This window comes from Gadus chalcogrammus, chromosome 18 (assembly GCF_026213295.1).
Source record: "Gadus chalcogrammus isolate NIFS_2021 chromosome 18, NIFS_Gcha_1.0, whole genome shotgun sequence".
NCBI lineage: Eukaryota > Metazoa > Chordata > Actinopteri > Gadiformes > Gadidae > Gadus > Gadus chalcogrammus.
Window position 1 is genome coordinate 16,235,909 of NC_079429.1, and position 18,466 is coordinate 16,254,374.

Here is an 18,466-nt window from a genome sequence, read left to right on the forward strand (position 1 = left end):
ATCTCTAAAACATAAATTCCACAACATTTAAGTTGTAATGTTTCGCATTTTGCATGAGTAAACTGAACTGTGGTTTAATTATAGTTGCACTACATAAATAACATGGCTGTTTATTTAAGTAGTGAAGCTGAGCAGCGGCAATTCCCTTCATGGCCAACTGTGATTAATTGTCGCACATCTGTGATGCATTTCTATTAGCAGAGATACTTGGCAAATCCGCCAGGTTCAGCTTCTGGCAGTTTTAGCAATAAGCTGTTAAAATGGAAGATAGTGGGGTCTTGGCTCTGTATTTTTAAATGTCACCGTCAATTTCGCTCGGGCCAATAAGGCTTATTACTGGTAAACAGATAGGTGGGCTCTGTCTATTGGCTGCAGTTTACTCTCCCGGACTAGGCAGATATATATAGTGTATTGGTTTGGTACAAAAAAAAATTAAAACACAATTTTCAGCTGATTATTATTTTCTCTCAATCTTTTTCTCAAGACCGCTTGATTGTCTTGCATAACTTGTGTGATGAAATTAGTCAAATTCTAAGAAGCATATAAAATAGTACTGTAGGGCAACGATATGGGGAGATACATATGAAAACATGTATGTATGTTTGTTAATATAATGTATGCACAGTAGGGATGGGTCGATTGCGATAAGTTTACAACAAACTAATCCCGAAGGTGAACGACGAGAACTGATTCCTAAAACAAGAGAACTGATTCTTTGATTATTATTTTTTTAACATAAAACCAAAAGAAAATCCGGTAAATAAAATATACAAACGAACAGAGCTCCGTCTCCCCGTTACCCGCAACCTTATATTGATTGATGCTAAAACGTTCTCAAAAGATTCAGCCAATGACAGACACCTGTTGAATTCGATTCAAACGGACGAATCGTGGTAGTGAACGGAACTGAAAGAACTGATTCCCGGAAAATAATCGTTTTGCCCATCCCTAATGCACAGGGTTTCCCCTATAAATTGTTCAGGCCTGGTGGTACAAACCGAAAAAGGTGGAAACAAATATTGATAAAAAATAAAAATAGTTTCTGCCAAGTTCAAGGCATATTTTCACATGATCTGGTCTCAGCAGATACCTTGACTCTGTTGGTTATGTCATATTTGGAAGCTCAATCTGTACATTTTCCCCCAAAAACTCTCACCAGAAGTAACCATTTAAAGGTATTTTTTCAAAGGTTTAGGTTACCAGCTCACAGCACCACTGCTACAAATAAAATCTTGGGGAAACACCATCCACCAACATCCGTTAAGACTGCTAGACCTACGGGGACGTTCGTTGCTGATTGTCCCTTCGCTTCCTGCTATCGATATATTTTAAGAGCAGGAATATAAAGCATCTGGACCAGTCTGTTAAAATGATTGCAGTATAACGTAACCAAGCATTTAAAGTGTATATGCAATATACTATACCACACAGGGTACCACACACACTTTTTTTAAACATCAGCAGCCAGAAGTGGTGAACACATTCAACCAAATTAAGTAATTATTACAAATTTAACAAACACTTATTTATTAACCTCTGATGTCCTTTCCCCTGCCTCGAGGCAATATTTACAAAACATAGACTACTAGGATTGGTCATAGACCAGCCAATTGAAAGCTTTTAACCACTGGGGGTTAAACCTGTACGAATTTCCGTTGGCCGAGACGGAGTCATGGGTGGAGTCGGCTTCGTCCGAAGGTGCCGGTTCCGTGCTTGTGGTCGCCGAGTCAATCTCTTCCATACGTGGATTTTTTTTCCAAGTTTCCATCTTTATTTGATGAAGAAGAACTTCCGAATACAGAGAAATACCTTTAATTTTTCTGTTTTGCTTAAAAAGTGAATTTCCCGCGACCGTTACAAAGACTCTTCCTCAGCGTGTGAATGTTCGGGAAATGTAGTTTTTTAGTAGTTGAGCGGAACTGGCGAGCCTATAATTCGAAATACATTTCCCTACATGCATCGCTCCCATCATGCTCCCACACTCGCGCTAAGCAGTGCCATTGAAAGCCGTACAGAAAGACGTTTTTTTCAGCACGGGTCCTTCTCACCCTTTCGCACCGGTGCGAGTGGACTTGTCTTTCTCTTCCCACGTTATATATTTGAATAGCAAATGCGATCAAAACTGTCGCACTGTACAGCCCTGCCACATCTGTCAAGATAACATGTCCCGAGAATATACAGCAGTTGTCATTGACATCATTTTAATAGTTGGATATTTTCAAAATATGGATATACCTTCTTTATCCCTAAAGTCACGTGCCTCTATGGAATTCTCCAAAATCCAGGCAAGACCAGTGGACCTGGAAGCCTCTGGGTGGTCTCGGGTTGTCTAAGCAACGTACTGTGTTTTGCAGGAACCTTCCGGTGTAATGGCTGCATAAAGACCTTCTACTGCTCCGCTCTGTGTCACCAAGAGGACTGGAAGGCCCACAGACACATGTGCCTCTCCAAGACCGCTAAATATGAAGGGTAAGCCCAGGCTCTGGTCTCGGGCCAATTTATCCATAAAGTCACGTCTTGCTTCGATATCGATTCAATACGTGCAGATAACAAAAATACCTAAATATTATTTAGAATTAACCATTTCAAAATTAATTGACCATTTCATTATGCTTTAACTAGCAAAAAGGTAATACACCATTGTATAGTATTGTTCCTGAGCTAAACTTGCAGCATAAAAGTAATAATCATAACATGGACAAATGTAAAAGGGCATGTACATTTCGAACTCGCTTCTAGATTACAGTGATTGAGTATGCTGCTTTCTCTTTTTTAATCGAAATCGATTTCAAAAAAATTCTGAATCGAAATTGAATCAAGAACAAATAAATTGCATTGATGAATCGATATTTTTACCCAGCCCTACATGCTTTTCCGAAAATGATGACTTGTGTTGTTTAGTGAGAAGGCCAAGGAGATCCCATGTCAACAGATAGTGGATGGACCCAGTCAGACCCAAACCCAGCCAGAGCCAGAGGTAAAGATCGCCCATTTTCTATTATCTTGCAGGAGCAGGAACAAATAAATAGTTTAAATCCAATCCGAGAGCAGCTAAAGAGCTCTTGAGACTCAATCGGAGGGTGTTTGGGTCTCATCTACCGAGAGGAAACATTAACTTAATCATGATCTGCAACAGGGGAACACTCTGTAGCATCGTTAACTTGCTGCAAGACACAACATCCATAAAGTGTCAGTGAACCCACTGTATTAAGATGAAATCTGGACACTAGAAATAAGTGTTTTTGTTTGAGTCCTTGAAGGGAATCTTACAACCCTCTGCAATACTGTTGTAGTACCATCACTGTGTATGAGCATTATGATGGGAGGTATTAGGGAGACTAGCGAAAACATAGGATTTAACTTTCCTCTTAATTATGGTATTTTTTTAGTAAGGTGAAACATTTTAAGATTCCTTTGTTAAAGGTTGGGTATGGGATTTGCGAAACGCCAGCAGATTTTGAAAACACACAACTCAAATGGTCCTACCCCCTCTCCTTCAACGCTGACTGACTCCACCCATTCCAAGTACATGGACGCGCAATCATGCACGAGCGAGCCATTAGCTAGTTAGCTAGCTACAGCAGGATAACAACAAACAGAAGCTTGGTCTTGGTCACGAGGGTTGAGTACGTACACGAAGGGGTCGTGCGGGGGAGGGGGAGGGGGTAGTGCAGTACGCCCGTTTGATTGACGTACTTACTGTCCAATGCCACTCTGTGGGTCTGGAAATCATTGGCTGGTGTTTTTCGAGCCCTGCCCGTTCCACAGATGATTGACTTGTTTAATTTTCATGTCAGTACTTCTAACTCGGTGGCTGTAAATGGGTTATGATAAGGATTTTAAGTAATTTTGCCAAAATGGCCAAAAAAGACAATTCCATACCCAACCTTTAAGTTCCGATAAGAAATTACGATGTTTAAAAAAAGTATATGAAATGTGTTCAGGTTCAATAGCTCTTTCATCGCTGTGGTGTATTTGTGCTTTGCTATATTAAATAACTATGTATCCAATAATATAAGTTTTAAAGCATAACATAAAGAAATACTATTGCTAATACCTGCGGCGAAGCGGTTTAGCAGCTGTCTATATTCCCTGTAATTGAGTTTGGGTCAAAGTGCCTGTTTAATGAACAAATTGTCTGTTTCTGTGCTCATATTAATCAGCTCCGTACAGCATCAGCGGTGGGTGCCAGTAATGCGGCCATCTGCCCCAAGGTTTTTTTAGTGGATCTAAAGAAGAAGAACCTGGCTGTAGGATCAAAAGTGGAGGTACATAATTATGACCTGTATCTAAAGCCCTTCCACCCACTATATACATCACTTATTGAGATTTGATATTTTTTTACTCATGTTTTATTTTGCTTTGCCTTTGAGCAAGAATTAAACCGGTGTATGAACTTTTTGACTGAGGTAGGTTACTGGAGGATCCACGGGTTGGTGTGTAGAACTCCCATCTGAGAGGCACGGGGTTCGATTTCCAATGTCAGCAGTAATCCTGTAGTATGCATATGTGAGCAATAGGGATGGGCATTCGATTAAGTTATCTTAGTCGATCGTCGGGAGAATTAACGATCAATTATTTGATTAATCGTTAATATTTTACATTTAAAAATAAAAAATAAAATTATATTCAAAATGAAATAAATACAAATGCAGCGTGTTTCCCTCATTGGGATATTTATTATCAGATGAACAACTCAGTTAAACCTGATCAGTTCAATAGTTATGCGCCACTCTGCTCTAAGCAACGGAGCATGCAGCTCGAAGCCGGTGCTCATAAACATGACTAAACACAACCCTAATTTCTTCGCAAAATAATAATAATATCAAAAAAACAATCATGTTATAACTTAACCAACCAGTCTACGGATTTTTGTTCAGAAAGATGAGCATGTTGACATGCTCTGGGGTCAGACGCGACCGCAGCCTGGTGACCGTCAGTCCAGCCGCCTAAAACACCCGCTCTGAGGGGCGCTGTGGTAGCTATTATATTGTGGTAGCTGTCACCCAGGTGACCTTGGGTGTCTTGAAAGGCGCCTCTAAATTAAATGTATTATTATTATTATTATTATTAAAAATAGCTACCACAGCGCTGTTTAAAAAAATTAAATAAAATAATATTAATAAAATAATAATAATAATAAAAAAATAATTCTTAAAAAAAATTATCACCTTTTTATCGGCAACTTGAGACGATCGACGATGGAATCCATCTATCGTCGATGGAATCCATCTATCGTCGATAGAATCGACTTTCGGCCCATCCCTATCCCCTAGCCTGCCTATGGTCCACCAGTGGCTAAAACTTTGTTCGGTGTAAAACGTTGTAAAACGAGCACTAGGTGTTCTGCTTGCCTTCGGGAAAAAACAGACGCTGAAGCGCGCTGATTTGGAATGTGGTCCCATATGTCGTCATAAAGGATCTAAACTCCTCCCCTTTCTCTGCCTTACCCGCGCAGAGAATTTGGCCCGCCAATGAGACACGACCATGTGAGCGCCACGTGTGTGCGTGTGTGTGTGTGTGATTACACACACTGTAACGCAAGTGTTTGCTGTTGGTTTTATTGCACATAACACGTCGGTTCTTTGACGTCTCTTGTATTTCCACAACGAGACTGTAGTTGGGGTTATCTCAGCCATGGTTGAGAAGGAATTGGGGGAAAGGAACTTTGGCTTTGACTCCCTGAAGTACATGAACTGCGCGCTGCCTGCTGCCTGTTGCCTGTTGCCGCGAGGCACCGCCGCCCGGCAGCCAGCAGCAGGCAGCGCGCGGTGGTGCTTCGCGGCGGGGAGAGGGGAGGGAGTGGGAAGATGCATTGGTTGGAGGCACAGACCTTTTCGATTGTTTTGGTATTTGTGTTATCTGATTTTACTGTATAGGGTGGTTGTTGATATAATATATTTTTTGTTAAATAATTGTTAAAAGATTATTCTTGTAATATGTTCAATCTCTCCATATTTCCCCTGCTCATTAGTGTGCACAAATGTACTGTATGTACACCCTTCTGGTGCCGGCAGTCACATAGAAACCTGGCAGGGTGCTCTTAGCAAGAACCGTAAAAAATTGCGAGCGAAAAAAAAGAAGGGGTAACACTGTATATTGTTACAACAAAAGGGTAGTCTGAGGAATCTGACGTGTACCTCTGTAGTGCGGTTCCCCACACTGATAAAAATATTTGCCAATTTATGTTTTCTTTTTTTAAACTTGGTTAGTTTTCTTCATGTGTTTGCATCCTTACCGTCATTTAATGTACGAGGGGGACTGACGAGAGAAGAGGTTGAATGTAGTTGTGTACCTTCCTTGTCATCCAAGAAGTGCTTTGAGTGACCAGATATATTCGAACGGCACCATCACAAAACGGATACGTTTGGCATAGTAATATTTATATAGAACTTAAAAAAAATAAACATGAACAAAGTACAAATTTAAAGAAAATTAAAACACAATGCAGTAAAACACTAACCAGAGGGGGACATAAGGGGGGCAAGCAACAATACGATAAACTGAAGTATGAACCAACCAGAGTGAACTAATAAAGGTGTTCTGAACCCAGGTGGCGGTGGTGGAGACGCACAGCCCGGGCCGGTTCTTCGTCCACGTCCAGGGCCGTGGCTTGGTGGCCGACCTGCAGACGGTCAGCCTGGAGCTGCAGAACGCCTCCAGGGCCTGGCCGCCCGCCTCCGCCTACCTGCCCGACCAGGGGGAGGTCTGCGCCGTCCAGTTCTCCCTGGATATGGTCAGTGGCGTGTCCCGACCCAGTTAGCAGGGCCGGCATAGTGCGCCCAGAGGGGGTGAGACTGGAGACGCTTGAGCTAGCTGAAGTAATTCATGGATTCACTTTAGCGATAAGAAAAATAAAATCCATGCCGTCGGATAGAATCATGTTCACTGTGACTGATTTGAAGTTACTCAAGAGGTAACGCAGGTTTTTGTGTAACTGGCACATGTTTAGTACTGCCAACTCGATCCTATTCCTTTTAGAAATGGTACCGAGGCCTGGTCCAGTCGGTACCCGTGGACCAGAAGACTGCCAGCATCCTGTACATTGACTTTGGCAACGAGGAGGATGTTCCCGTGGCCAGGATCAGACCTCTGGATCCAAGACTCGGGCACATCCCTCCCTGCGTAAGAGCCAGCACACACCATTCACCACCGTGTTGAAATTCTCACTAAGGATTTCAGTATTTCAAACATTGTGTTTTAAGAGGTGCACTAGACGCCTCTTAAAGCACAATGAACACAAGGAAACATGCGTCACCTAGCCACGGTCAGGGGATCATCTTGAAGACAAAATTACCTTAACGGCGCTCGCATTACTGGGAATCCCATGTGGGGATTTCCCACAACTTTTTGTGGGACGCTTCGTGCATGTACGTCATTACGTACTAACGTAGCACTTGGTGTTCTGCCTTAAAGGGGACATATTGTACCACCAGGTGTGAGTGATTAGCTCCATAGGACATCACTAGTGGGCGTGTCCACCTAGAACTGTGCAGGATAGATGAGCAACGTTTACTTCAGTCAACTTGGTAGGCTGGTAGACTGATCTATCCAGTACACATCTAGGTGTAAGGCTCCAGACTGCGACCAAATGGTCGCATTTCGCGACCAAAATTTGAGAATTTTCCATCTAAATTTGCCCCTTTTTTTTTTTACACATTAAATATGGAAGGGGCGCGTCAATGAATCCGGAATCTTTAGCAAGCCAAAGAGTGTAAGAAGATTATGGAATGTTTGTGGCTAGGGGAAGGTCGTAGAGATTATCGAGCGTGCGTAAACGTCTGCGAAGGAGAAAGATTTCACAACATGCTACGTGCGTTTACAATGAGCAAGCAAACTATTGACTCGTTCTTCCGACTTTCGGCTACTGTGCCAGTGCAGGTCAGTCCTGCATGGGTCTTATTTTACAAACCCCACACCCGCCCGTACCCGCAATACTTAGCCCGACCAGACCCGCTATAAATTGATGCACCCGATGGAAAATTAGAAACATTATATGGGAATTACACTATCTGGTGTTTGGCTTGGTGCTTTAGATTGTTGTGCAAAAAAAGCACATCATCCACTGTTGACGGTTTTAGTTGACTCCTCCGCTCCTGATTAACATATCCAGCACCAGTGAAGTCTCGCTCGCAATCGCAAAACCCGCGCCCGACCCGCGCCGTTCAGGCGTCCGACCCGACTCGTTTCATCCAAATTGTGAGGGTCACCCGAACCAGTGGAGGAATCTGCTTAAGGTGCCATAAAGGGCTTTTCACACGGGAGGCGTTTGTCGGGCCTGATAATGCATTCTCAATGGACAGGCGAGCAGGCAGAGAGGACGCTCAGTGTCCTGACAAGCGGGCGCACTCCCGTGAAACTGTCGCTTCAGTACTTGTCGAACGCATGCATGCGCAAACCTGGAAACCGTTGGAATAGATGAGAACCCAGAGCTGCAAACTAGTCGCTTTTCGGCGACAATCGCCGTTTTCTTGGTCAATTTGGTCATTCACGTGAATCGTGTAGAACCGGAGAGTTTTGTTTTTGGGGGGGGGGGGGTCCAGAATTGCGAAAAATTATTGGATCGTTCTTATAATTTACATTTCTCTGGGCCAATCGGAATCTCAGCACTTGCTTCAGAATCTTTCTTATAATTGACATTTCTCTGGGCCAATCGGAATCTTGAAGCACACGGCGCCAACTGAGCTCACCATTTGATGAGACGGTCGCCTGGCTACCGCGCATGCGCATCCGCATGCGCATGCATGCGGCCAAACAACGCAAGAGAGCTTGCGAAACCCTCGTCCAGAGGGGTGTTCCACGAACGGAGGTTTAACAAACACTGAGTTAACGCTGAACTCTAGGTTGATTTACCCTGTGCCGACTAACCCAGAGTTTTCGGTTCCACAGCAGCGGTTATGCATTAGTTCAATCAACTCGGGGTTGGTTAACACAGGGTTGTGCGCGTCACCGCCAAACCTAAAAAGACGTGATGTATGGATCATGGAAACCCTGTTCGAAATGGCGAAACGGGACGCTTATTTAAATGAAATGGAACTTCAGGTTCTCCTGGAGAGCTATGACGAGGAGAAGGACATTATCACAAGAAAAGGGAACGCTAAAGCCTCTGCAACCCGGAGAACCAAAGTCTGGCAGCGGATCGCTGACCCCGTAAATGCGTTAGTTACACGTCAAAAGCATGATCCTTAATATTTGAGCCATGAATATATAAATATCCCAGTTAAGCATTCTTAAAGATCCTACCACATAACCCCTTTCTTCTAAAAAAATATGTACTCCGATGGCTTCCAAGCGGTCAGCAGATCAAGTATAGAAATGAAGTATAAAAAACATAAAAACTGGTAAGCTTTTGCCACCATCGTATTGGTATAAATTTAAATTAGCCATTTTTTTAAGCCAATCGTGAATAGGCCGACAGTCGGCAGACTGGATCTGGCCCTCAAATTGTCTTGACCCCGGTGGAGGAGCTGTTAATAAACATAACAAAAAAAAAAAATTGTGACTTGTAAATAAAATATTTTTTATAAGCCTTAAAGGCCCACTATGCAACTTCTGGAATTTCTTCGCTGTTTTCTTGGTTTTGGCACGGACATTTCTCTACACAGCGCCCCCTACTGCTTCGTAGTCGATATTTCACAACACTGTCGTAACAACTCGTTGACGACCATTCCCCATGCACTTCTACGCGAGCCATGTGCATTTGTTTTCAAAGAAGCCGGCGAATGCGTGGAGCCATGTCCAAAGTAGATGTTCATAAAGTGTAGGCAAGGTTATACATTTTTAAAAGGGTGTATTTGTATTGCAATAAACATAAATCCATCCTTTTTTATAGTTGACGGGGAGAATTTAGGCCTATATCCTAGATTATAATTGTTTTTATTTTAGGTTGAACAGAACAATCAGTGTAAGAGGTTTGGCCAACATAATAATCTAAATAAACAAGAACCTGGATTCGGGGATTCAGTCTGTATCTGGGGGACGAGACAGACGAACAGCAAAACACCCATGGAAACAAAAGGTGTTTATATGGTTGCAACCAAGCAAGCTAGAAACATACAGGGCTCACAACAAAACGGTAGATAAAACAATTTTTACAGGGCTCACAACAAAATGGTTGAGCAAACACATTTGTGCAGAGACTATCAACATCAAGAATACCACGAAGACAAAGGCCATCCAAGGGTACTTTCAATTTCAAAAGCAACACGGCCGAGTCGCCGTCTGATTTGCAGTCTTCTTTTTCTTTCAGTTCATGCTATTCCTGAAAAGCTTGCCCAACGTTTACTCGTGTCTGGCCTCTCTGCCGGTCAGTCTCCCTTTTCTCTTCTTCTGTTCCTCCGACATTGGGTTTCTCTGTCTCTTTTTAGTCGGCTGATCTATGATGAATATAACAATCCCTTAGTGCCTTGTGTTTATATCGAGCCGGTTCCATGTTTGGGGGTCTGTGCCGTAAAGCAATTCGTTACTTCGCGAGACCCGAGACTCCCGCGAGAGTGGGAGGCGGGTCGCCGGCAGAAACATATTCCTTTTCTCCGCCAAGATGCGCAAGGGTGAGTCGAAACAACGAACAATCGAACAAAAATGTATAATAGAACCATCGCAATGACTCTTAGCCTGTTATATTAAGGTAAATCAAGCCAAAAAAGTTGCATAGTTCCCCTTTCACTCGTGTCTGTTCTCTTTTCTGGTCCATTCTTCTTTTGTTCCACCGAAGGTCGCCTCTTGGGTCCCTTATCAGTCGATTGATCCATGATGAATGCAACAATTGCCTAGCAACTGGCTGTTTATATCTAGCCGGTGCCATGTTTGGGTGTGTGTCTGTGCCGTAAAGCATTTTCGAAACTACAATCTGACTACATTTTCGAGGATACTTCCGCTGCGTCACATCCGGAATGTCCCGGTCCGAGCAGATCAAGTTGCATATGCGCTTTTTCACTGTAGAGGCGACATGGGAAAATGACACACCCACCAATCGACCCAGAAATGGATGCAGAACCATCAGCATAACTCTCAACCTGCATACTTAATGTAATTTTAGCTAAAAAAGTTGCATAGTGGGCCTTTAAAGGGACACTGTGTAATATTTTGAGTAATTTATTACCTCAAATCAACATATTCATTCATAAATAAGTCCTCATTGGTGTTAAATTATCGCTGCCAAAAATCTCACTTATCCTCCTGAGCGAAGAATAATTAATATTAATATCAATATGGTTACATAGGACGGGTAAGCTTCATGGAGGCTTCCATTTTCTTCCGGTCTATGAGCTGCCTAGAGGGACAAAAAGCACTACGTCGTACAGGAATTGCAAACGCGTTTTCACTCTGAGCCAGCGTGACGGTGGAACAGAGCTTAGTTTAGCGAGACGAGTTTTACCGGCAAATTTGAACATGCACCGCTTTTTTTATAAAGACCATAGTTATGCCACGCCACAGGAGAAGGAATCATCGTCGCCAAAAAAAAGAAAAAGAGCGTTAAAAATGCAACGTGACCAGCGAATACAGAAAAGGAGGGTAAACATCGGAGTCGCTTTTCCAAGGTGGAAAGAGCTGATGAAGGAGAAAGATTATGAAAGGGATGCCGATGTTGCCTGCTTTCTTCTCGACAGGTAAGTCGATGTCACTGTCTAAAGTACAAGCTTTTGTCATTGCTTGGTTGTGTAATTCATTACATAGGCGGCACAACAGTGGAACACTTATACAGTAGCCGCGTTTACATGGACACATCTATGCCGCATAGATTTCTATGCGGAAAAATGGTCATGTACGCCTCATTCGGAATACAATTATCTGTTCGGCATAGATTCTATGCCGAATAGAATAGGTGGTGTAGTCCGTTTTAAATCGCCATGTATACACTTATTCCGCATAGATTGGGGTTTAACTTAGAGCAGCCGCAGTAGTTCACTGAGCTCCGTCGGTACTTTTAAGCACACCGAACTTCACCGCTGTCAAGGAAAGTGGATTTATTGCCTGATTCACGTCTTTGTTATCACTCCGTAAAAGTAGTCCGGTAAGCGTGTCCGGTTGCTAAGCGACGGGACATAGGTGTTTATTAATGAGGTGTCCACGCGCGTCCGAGATGACTGTAAATGAGTAGGCTACTACTAGTACTTTTGCAGGCTGAACGTTAAAATACTTCTTAACTTAGAGAGATGGCAGCTGCAGTAGTGCGCATATTGGACCTTCGAGGATTCCTGGTCACTAAATTCCCGTAAGACCACTCTCTCCCACCAGCCTTGGCTGCGGACTCGCATCCAAATTCCTCTTGTTTGCGGCGGAGCATAGGGTAAATATAAAGATCTGACGAGAAATTGACGTTGCTGCGCTGTCCTCCTTCTTAATTGAAGGAGCAGGCAGAGAAAAGCTCTCTCCTGCTGTGCTTTCATTAAAATCAAATTTAAAATCCCCGATAGTGATAAGACATCCATTATGTCGCCGCCGGTCCAGAGACGTGTCAGGTGTGCGCGAGAGACATAACGGACACTTTTGTTACTGCAATGTATACAGTACATTCGGAACACATTTTAGGAACGGATCTATGCCGCATAGAAATCTATGCGGCATAGATCTGCCATGTAAACGCGGCTAGTGTTTGGGAGTAACAGAATACATGTAGGGCCTACCGGCGTTACGCATTAATTGTTTGTATGTTCAGATTTTAATTGGACCCCAGGAAGACTAGTCTGCCGCTTCTGAGACAACTAATGGGGTTCCATAATAGGGAAAAAGGGCAAAAGGAATAAACAAATAAACGGCAATCCTATCAAGATCTTCTCTTGACTCTCGTTCTCCTCTTCCTCGTCGTCCTCCTCGCCTAGCTCCCACCGATCCACTGCCTCTCTGTCCTATCCCTCTCCCTCTCCCTCTTCCTCTTCCTCTCCCTACCGGCGTTGAATCGCCTGATGATGATCTCTGACAATGGACGGACATCGAAAAGTAAACGGATAAAGAATGTTTCATTACTAATAAGCACATAGTTCATGCGTTGTAGTAGAGTAATATAAACTAGCCTACTAAAAAAAAGTTATAGGCCTGCTATTGCTGATTTAGATTGAATTTTTCTATTTCTCTACTGATTGCCTCGACAATGCAACATTAAAAGTTACTTCCGACGGGCCGTTTGTCCGACTTTTAAAAAAGGAGGCGCATTAGGCCGACGGTTCAATAGGCCTATGCCGAATAGGCCTACATATAGAGTATTATACCTCTCTCTCTCTTTTGTCATTTTTGCTCTCAGAGAGAAAGAGATACACAACTCTTTATATGTAGGCCTATTCGGCATATTAAACCGTCGGCCTAATGCGCCTCTTGTTTGACTTACCGGACAAACGGCCCTTCGGAACAATGGGTTACGTTTTCGTAACATTGTTTAAATAATGACTATCGTGAATGATGACTGAAATAATTCACTATCTTACACTAATGATTCAATGCCGTTTGAAGTTTGTTAGAAATAACAAACTTCATCATCATCACTCGAATGACTCGATGAGGTAGTAGGTGTCATGTCACAGCTTCTTGGCACATACTGCTCACCGTAGTTTTTTGGACAAGCGAGCACTATTAGTTTGAATGCAATATACAATTGTACCACTAGATGGGAGTAATTTTTACACAGTGTCCCTTTAAGGATGTTTTGACATTGATTTTTGATAAAGAGTTTTGTTAAGTCACGCTTAGAGTAGTGTCATTTGTATATTGCAATAAAAAAAAAATCCCCCCGTGACACTGTCACCTTTTTTCCTCTGAGGAGTTTGCAGGTCTGGAACCACAATAAAATGTGACACTGAATTTGAAACGGCACATTGTAATTTTTGCATCTATTATCAAAATAATTATTAGTAATGCAGTGAAAATTTGTAGAAATGTGAATATTTGGTTGGCATGTTGATTAATGGTGTGTGCCCCTAAAATTTCTCGTTGGGCCCCTAAAATTTTCAGTTGGGGGCCACAGTGCTCCTGGTGAAAAAAGTTAGTCTGGAGCCCTGAGGTGGACACGCCCACTAGTGATGTCATATGGGGCAGATTTTCGAAATGGCTTGTAAGGCTTATCACACTCACACCTGGTGGTATAATATGTCCCCTTTAAAGCAATGCACTGACTCGGGGAGCTGCTCCAAGTCAGTGATAGATGCTGTTAAATGTATATCGGCTATATTGAGATGGATATTTTATATGGATTTCGTCCAGCCCTGGTACCAGGTGAAAAATTCAATTTCAAGCCCAGAACAGAAATCACTTTGAGCTATACTCGGATTGCTGGAGTTTGTTGAATGTCTTAAGGCTGCAACCTTATTTGGAAAAGAAACGCTGGCCAGCCAAGGCAACACTTGCATCCATTGAGAAATTGAGAAATAGAATAAGAACCATTTTGCCCATGACTCCAAAATCGTATTTGATCTGCGTAAGTAAAATGGATGGAAATCTAACTTCCTAAAAAAGTGATACAATAAATGTTCCCACAACATTCTTGTTCGCCCAGCCTTGAAGCCCCTTTTCGATGGCGGCCACCGGAATCCATTTTCTGTTGGGAACATTACTGTCACCAACGACTACGCCCCTTTGCTCTGATAGGCTACCGAGTGCTGTGTTGCCGGGGTAGTGCCGGTGTCGGGCATCTGGACAGGCAAATGCTGTGTGGTCGTGAAGCAACTGTTGACCGAGCAGTTGATCACCCTCCATGTGCTGGACGTGGTGCAGAGTGAGAGGGTCCATGTGGTTGAGATGATGGTCACTTCTGTAGGTGAGTATGTTCTGCAGTGTTGCCCAACCAGGGGATCAGGAGTCCACCTGGGCATGCCCGTTATTCATATGGTGGTTGTGGGAGAAATGCAGACTTCCAAGATATCAGATCATGCAGTTTCAATTTCAGGTTTCTGGGGTGTAAACTTGTCACCTTTCGGCAATATTCCCAGTTTTATTTCAAAACAGACTGTTCCCTTGGATATGCAATAATATATAATGTAGTCAGACATGTATAATAACAATCTCAGCCTTTCATGGCAAAAATAAGCTATTTTGGAGGTCCTACAATAGTCCTAAAATAGCAAATAAGGCCTGGTCCCTGGAATTAACTGCTTCATATAAATGGTTCTGGTCAGGCGTTTTGATGCATCTTGGAAAGGGCACCCATAGAAAATATACCTGCTGGTATACCTTTTAACAAAAATTACTGTCCGGAAACTTACATTTGAAATGTTTGCTTTAAACCTTTTTTCTCATCCCTTCATGAAGACTAGCGGATAAATGAATCATTGTTTATTTTTTACTGCTCCCTCTCAACTTTGCGACTAGGCAAGAGGCTGAGCAGCTTTCTGGTCGACCAGGGATATGCCACACACGAAGGGGTCGCTGCAAAGCCAAGTGAAAAAGAAATTCGTAAGTATTGAATTAATAAAGAATTTAACAAGCTTTTAGTTTGAGTTACAGCTTATTTAGATGGACATTTCGGGTGCTGTGGTTGAACTACTTTTGAATAGAAATTACGATATTTACCTTTCCAAACGGACTGTTTGGTCTGGAGTTTGAAACTAAAGTTTATTAATGTGATGCTCTTTTGTGGTTCGGTTTTGAAAACGATCAGAAAGGGTCATAGATGGATAGGTATCTTTTTTTTTCTTCATTTTATTTAAAAGTGCTGTGACCCTCAGTTGCAAAGTATTGGCGTTTAATAAATCCCATAGGTAAATTTGAACCAACATGACCGCAAATTTACAGTTTGGTTACCATTGGATGTATTGTGTTGTTGGTGTCTCAGACGGCTTGGTTAGCGCGTCTTTGGAGAACTTTAGGCGTCAGTCCAGTGGGAAGGACGAGAACACAGAGGCCTGTCCCCCGGAGCCCCTGAGCCAGCGCGTGGGAGACTGCTTCTCCGCCCTGGTCACCCAGGTCCGCTCCCCCGTCGACATGATCTGCCAGAAGGTGGACAATGCCAGTAAGTACTAGAGATGTTCAGATACCAGTTTTTTCCTCTCCGATTCCTGAACTTGCGTATCCGCCGATACGAGTATATATCGATACAGAATCTATCATTGTAACTACTAAAAGCTCTTGTTCTTATTGAAGGGTTCGCTTAAGATGACGGCAATGTGAAGTCGGTTCACTTACTGTCTACAGTTTTCTTTTTCAGATGTAGATCATTTAATCGATAATTATAATAATACATTTGTAATCTTTTAGTTAAGCATCCATGCATCCATGTTTTTCCGACTTGGTGGCTCGAATGCACGTAGGTCGGAAATTACGCGTTTACCATTCCGACTTTCCACAACCATAAATGAACGCAGCATAACCCTGCACGTGTTTGTGATGTTCTTTGCCTGTGTCGTAAATTAGCTCACTTGAAGGTATCGGATTGGCGCATGGACTTGCTTACTCGACGATACCGACAATGTGTTTAAGGCATTATCAGAGGAATTTCCGATACTGGCATTGTTATCGGGCCGCATTTTTCTGTCCAAGCCCGGCCCGCGTCCGACAGAGAAATAACAGAGCCCGACTCGAGCCCGACAGGCATTAAGATATACATGTCCGAGCCCGACACAGTTAGTCTATTTTTCTCATACTAATGACGCGTGTACTTTTGTGTGTGTGTGTGTGTGTGTGTGTGAAAGCATGCCTTTATTAAACAACTGCAAGGCATTTTGAAATATCAACAGATGAGTGCACCCAGCTTGTGTTAACAGCGAGCACAAGAGGCTCAATCATAGCCAATTTAGATTCAAATAGGCCCACAAAAAAGGATTAAACTCCCGATGCCAATTTCTTCTTAACGTCCTCAATCGCTTGCATTGTCTATGCACTGCGCGTGTGCGTGCGTGCGTGGGCATGTTTGATCGCTGCATGTGTCTGTCTGTGTGTTTGTGACATGTGGGATGCACGTGTGTTCCGTTGTCACAGGAAGATGGCTGTTTAAGTCCTATTAAAACTATATTTGAATCACACAACTATCCTTTGCAACAAGTGAAACAGGCGTATAATAAGCTATTTTAATTGTCCAATGTCCTACGCCTTATCACGCAGATGTGACCGGACTCGACCCGAACCCGAGCATAATTTCTAAATATTTGTCCGAACCCGGACCGGCCCGTCCTGTCCGGCTCGGGTCGGGATTCCATGCTCTATTGAGCACTAAGCTAACCCACACAGTAGAGCTGGGACAGTCTTTAGCTCTACCTAACCCTCACAGTAGAGCTAGGCCAGTCTTTCTTAAGTCCTTTTGAGTAGGGCTGGATAGCCATCAGAGTAGGACAGTCTTGACTTTATCCACTATTTAACCATCAGAGAAGGGCTAACTTTATTTGGCCATGCACTCTTTTTTCCTCCAATTACTCCATTGGGGGCTGACTGCTTGCAAAGCTGGCTGTCAAAGTTTTAAATGTTTGCTTTTCAGGTGAGATCCTGGAACTTCAGAAGAACCTCAGAGACCACTGCAGTCCGATCCCAGCTAGCCTCAACTTCAGACCGGCCCCTGGCACTGTCTGCTGCTCCCAGTTTTCAGGTAAACCCAGAAAGCTGTCCGTCAGCCATGATCACTTGTTGTTACCCTCCATTACTAGTCATCACTTACCCGGTTCAATGACAGCTCTCTGTTAGCCTCAATCGATAGCTGTTACTCTCTATTACTAGCATTCATGGAGCCTCCAACATTTGTGTATTTTGTTTTCTGACTGTTTTATGCCCAGATGACAACCAGTGGTACCGGGCCCAGGTTCTGGCATACTCCTCAGAGGATCGGGTCTGTGTGGGCTATATAGACTTTGGGAACACGGAGGACGTGGAGCTCGGGCGTCTGCGGCCGCTCAGTGCCCCTCTGCTAGCATTGCCCATGCAGGCCATCCCCTGTTCCCTAGCAGGTACTGAAAATACACTGGTCCACACTACACGCCCCTCATCTCTAACCCCGCCCCTCATGTCCAACCTCACCCCTCATGTCCAACCTCGCCCCTCATGTCCAACCTCGCCCCTCATGTCCAACCTCGCCCCTCATGTCCAACCTCGCCCCTCATGTCCAACCTCGCCCCTCATGTCCAACCTCGCCCCTCATGTCCAACTTCGCCCCTCATGTCCAACCTCGCCCCTCATGTCCAACCTCGCCCCTCATGTCCAACCTCGCCCCTCTCATCTAACCCCGCCCCTCATCTCCAACCCCGCCCCTCATCTCCAACCCCGCCCCTCATCTCCAACCCCGCCCCTCATCTCTAACCCCGCCCCTCATCTCTAACCCCGCCCCTCATCTCTAACCCCGCCCCTCATCTCTAACCCCGCCCCTCATCTCTAACCCCGCCCCATCTCTCTAACCCCGCCCCATCTCTCTAACCCCGCCCCATATCTCTAACCCCGCCCCATATCTCTAACCCCGCCCCTCTCATCTAACCCCGCCCCTCTCATCTAACCCCGCCCCTCTCATCTAACCCCGCCCCTCTCATCTAACCCCGCCCCTCTCATCTAACCCCGCCCCTCT

At 43.9% G+C, this 18,466-nt stretch overlaps 1 protein-coding gene across 2 annotated transcripts in view; it reads left to right on the plus strand.

Moving 5' to 3' along the window:
* tdrd1 (tudor domain containing 1) overlaps window positions 1-18,466 on the plus strand; it is a 36,603-nt gene that overhangs the window by 1,609 nt on the left and 16,528 nt on the right. For both annotated transcript variants that reach the window (XM_056577341.1, XM_056577342.1), the window contains exons 5-14: window positions 2,355-2,469; window positions 2,902-2,977; window positions 4,164-4,268; window positions 6,554-6,736; window positions 6,982-7,125; window positions 14,578-14,746; window positions 15,298-15,381; window positions 15,761-15,937; window positions 17,396-17,503; window positions 17,688-17,858. In XM_056577341.1, the coding sequence (XP_056433316.1) occupies window positions 2,355-2,469; window positions 2,902-2,977; window positions 4,164-4,268; window positions 6,554-6,736; window positions 6,982-7,125; window positions 14,578-14,746; window positions 15,298-15,381; window positions 15,761-15,937; window positions 17,396-17,503; window positions 17,688-17,858 (1,332 nt within the window). The remainder of the gene's footprint in view (window positions 1-2,354; window positions 2,470-2,901; window positions 2,978-4,163; window positions 4,269-6,553; window positions 6,737-6,981; window positions 7,126-14,577; window positions 14,747-15,297; window positions 15,382-15,760; window positions 15,938-17,395; window positions 17,504-17,687; window positions 17,859-18,466) is intronic.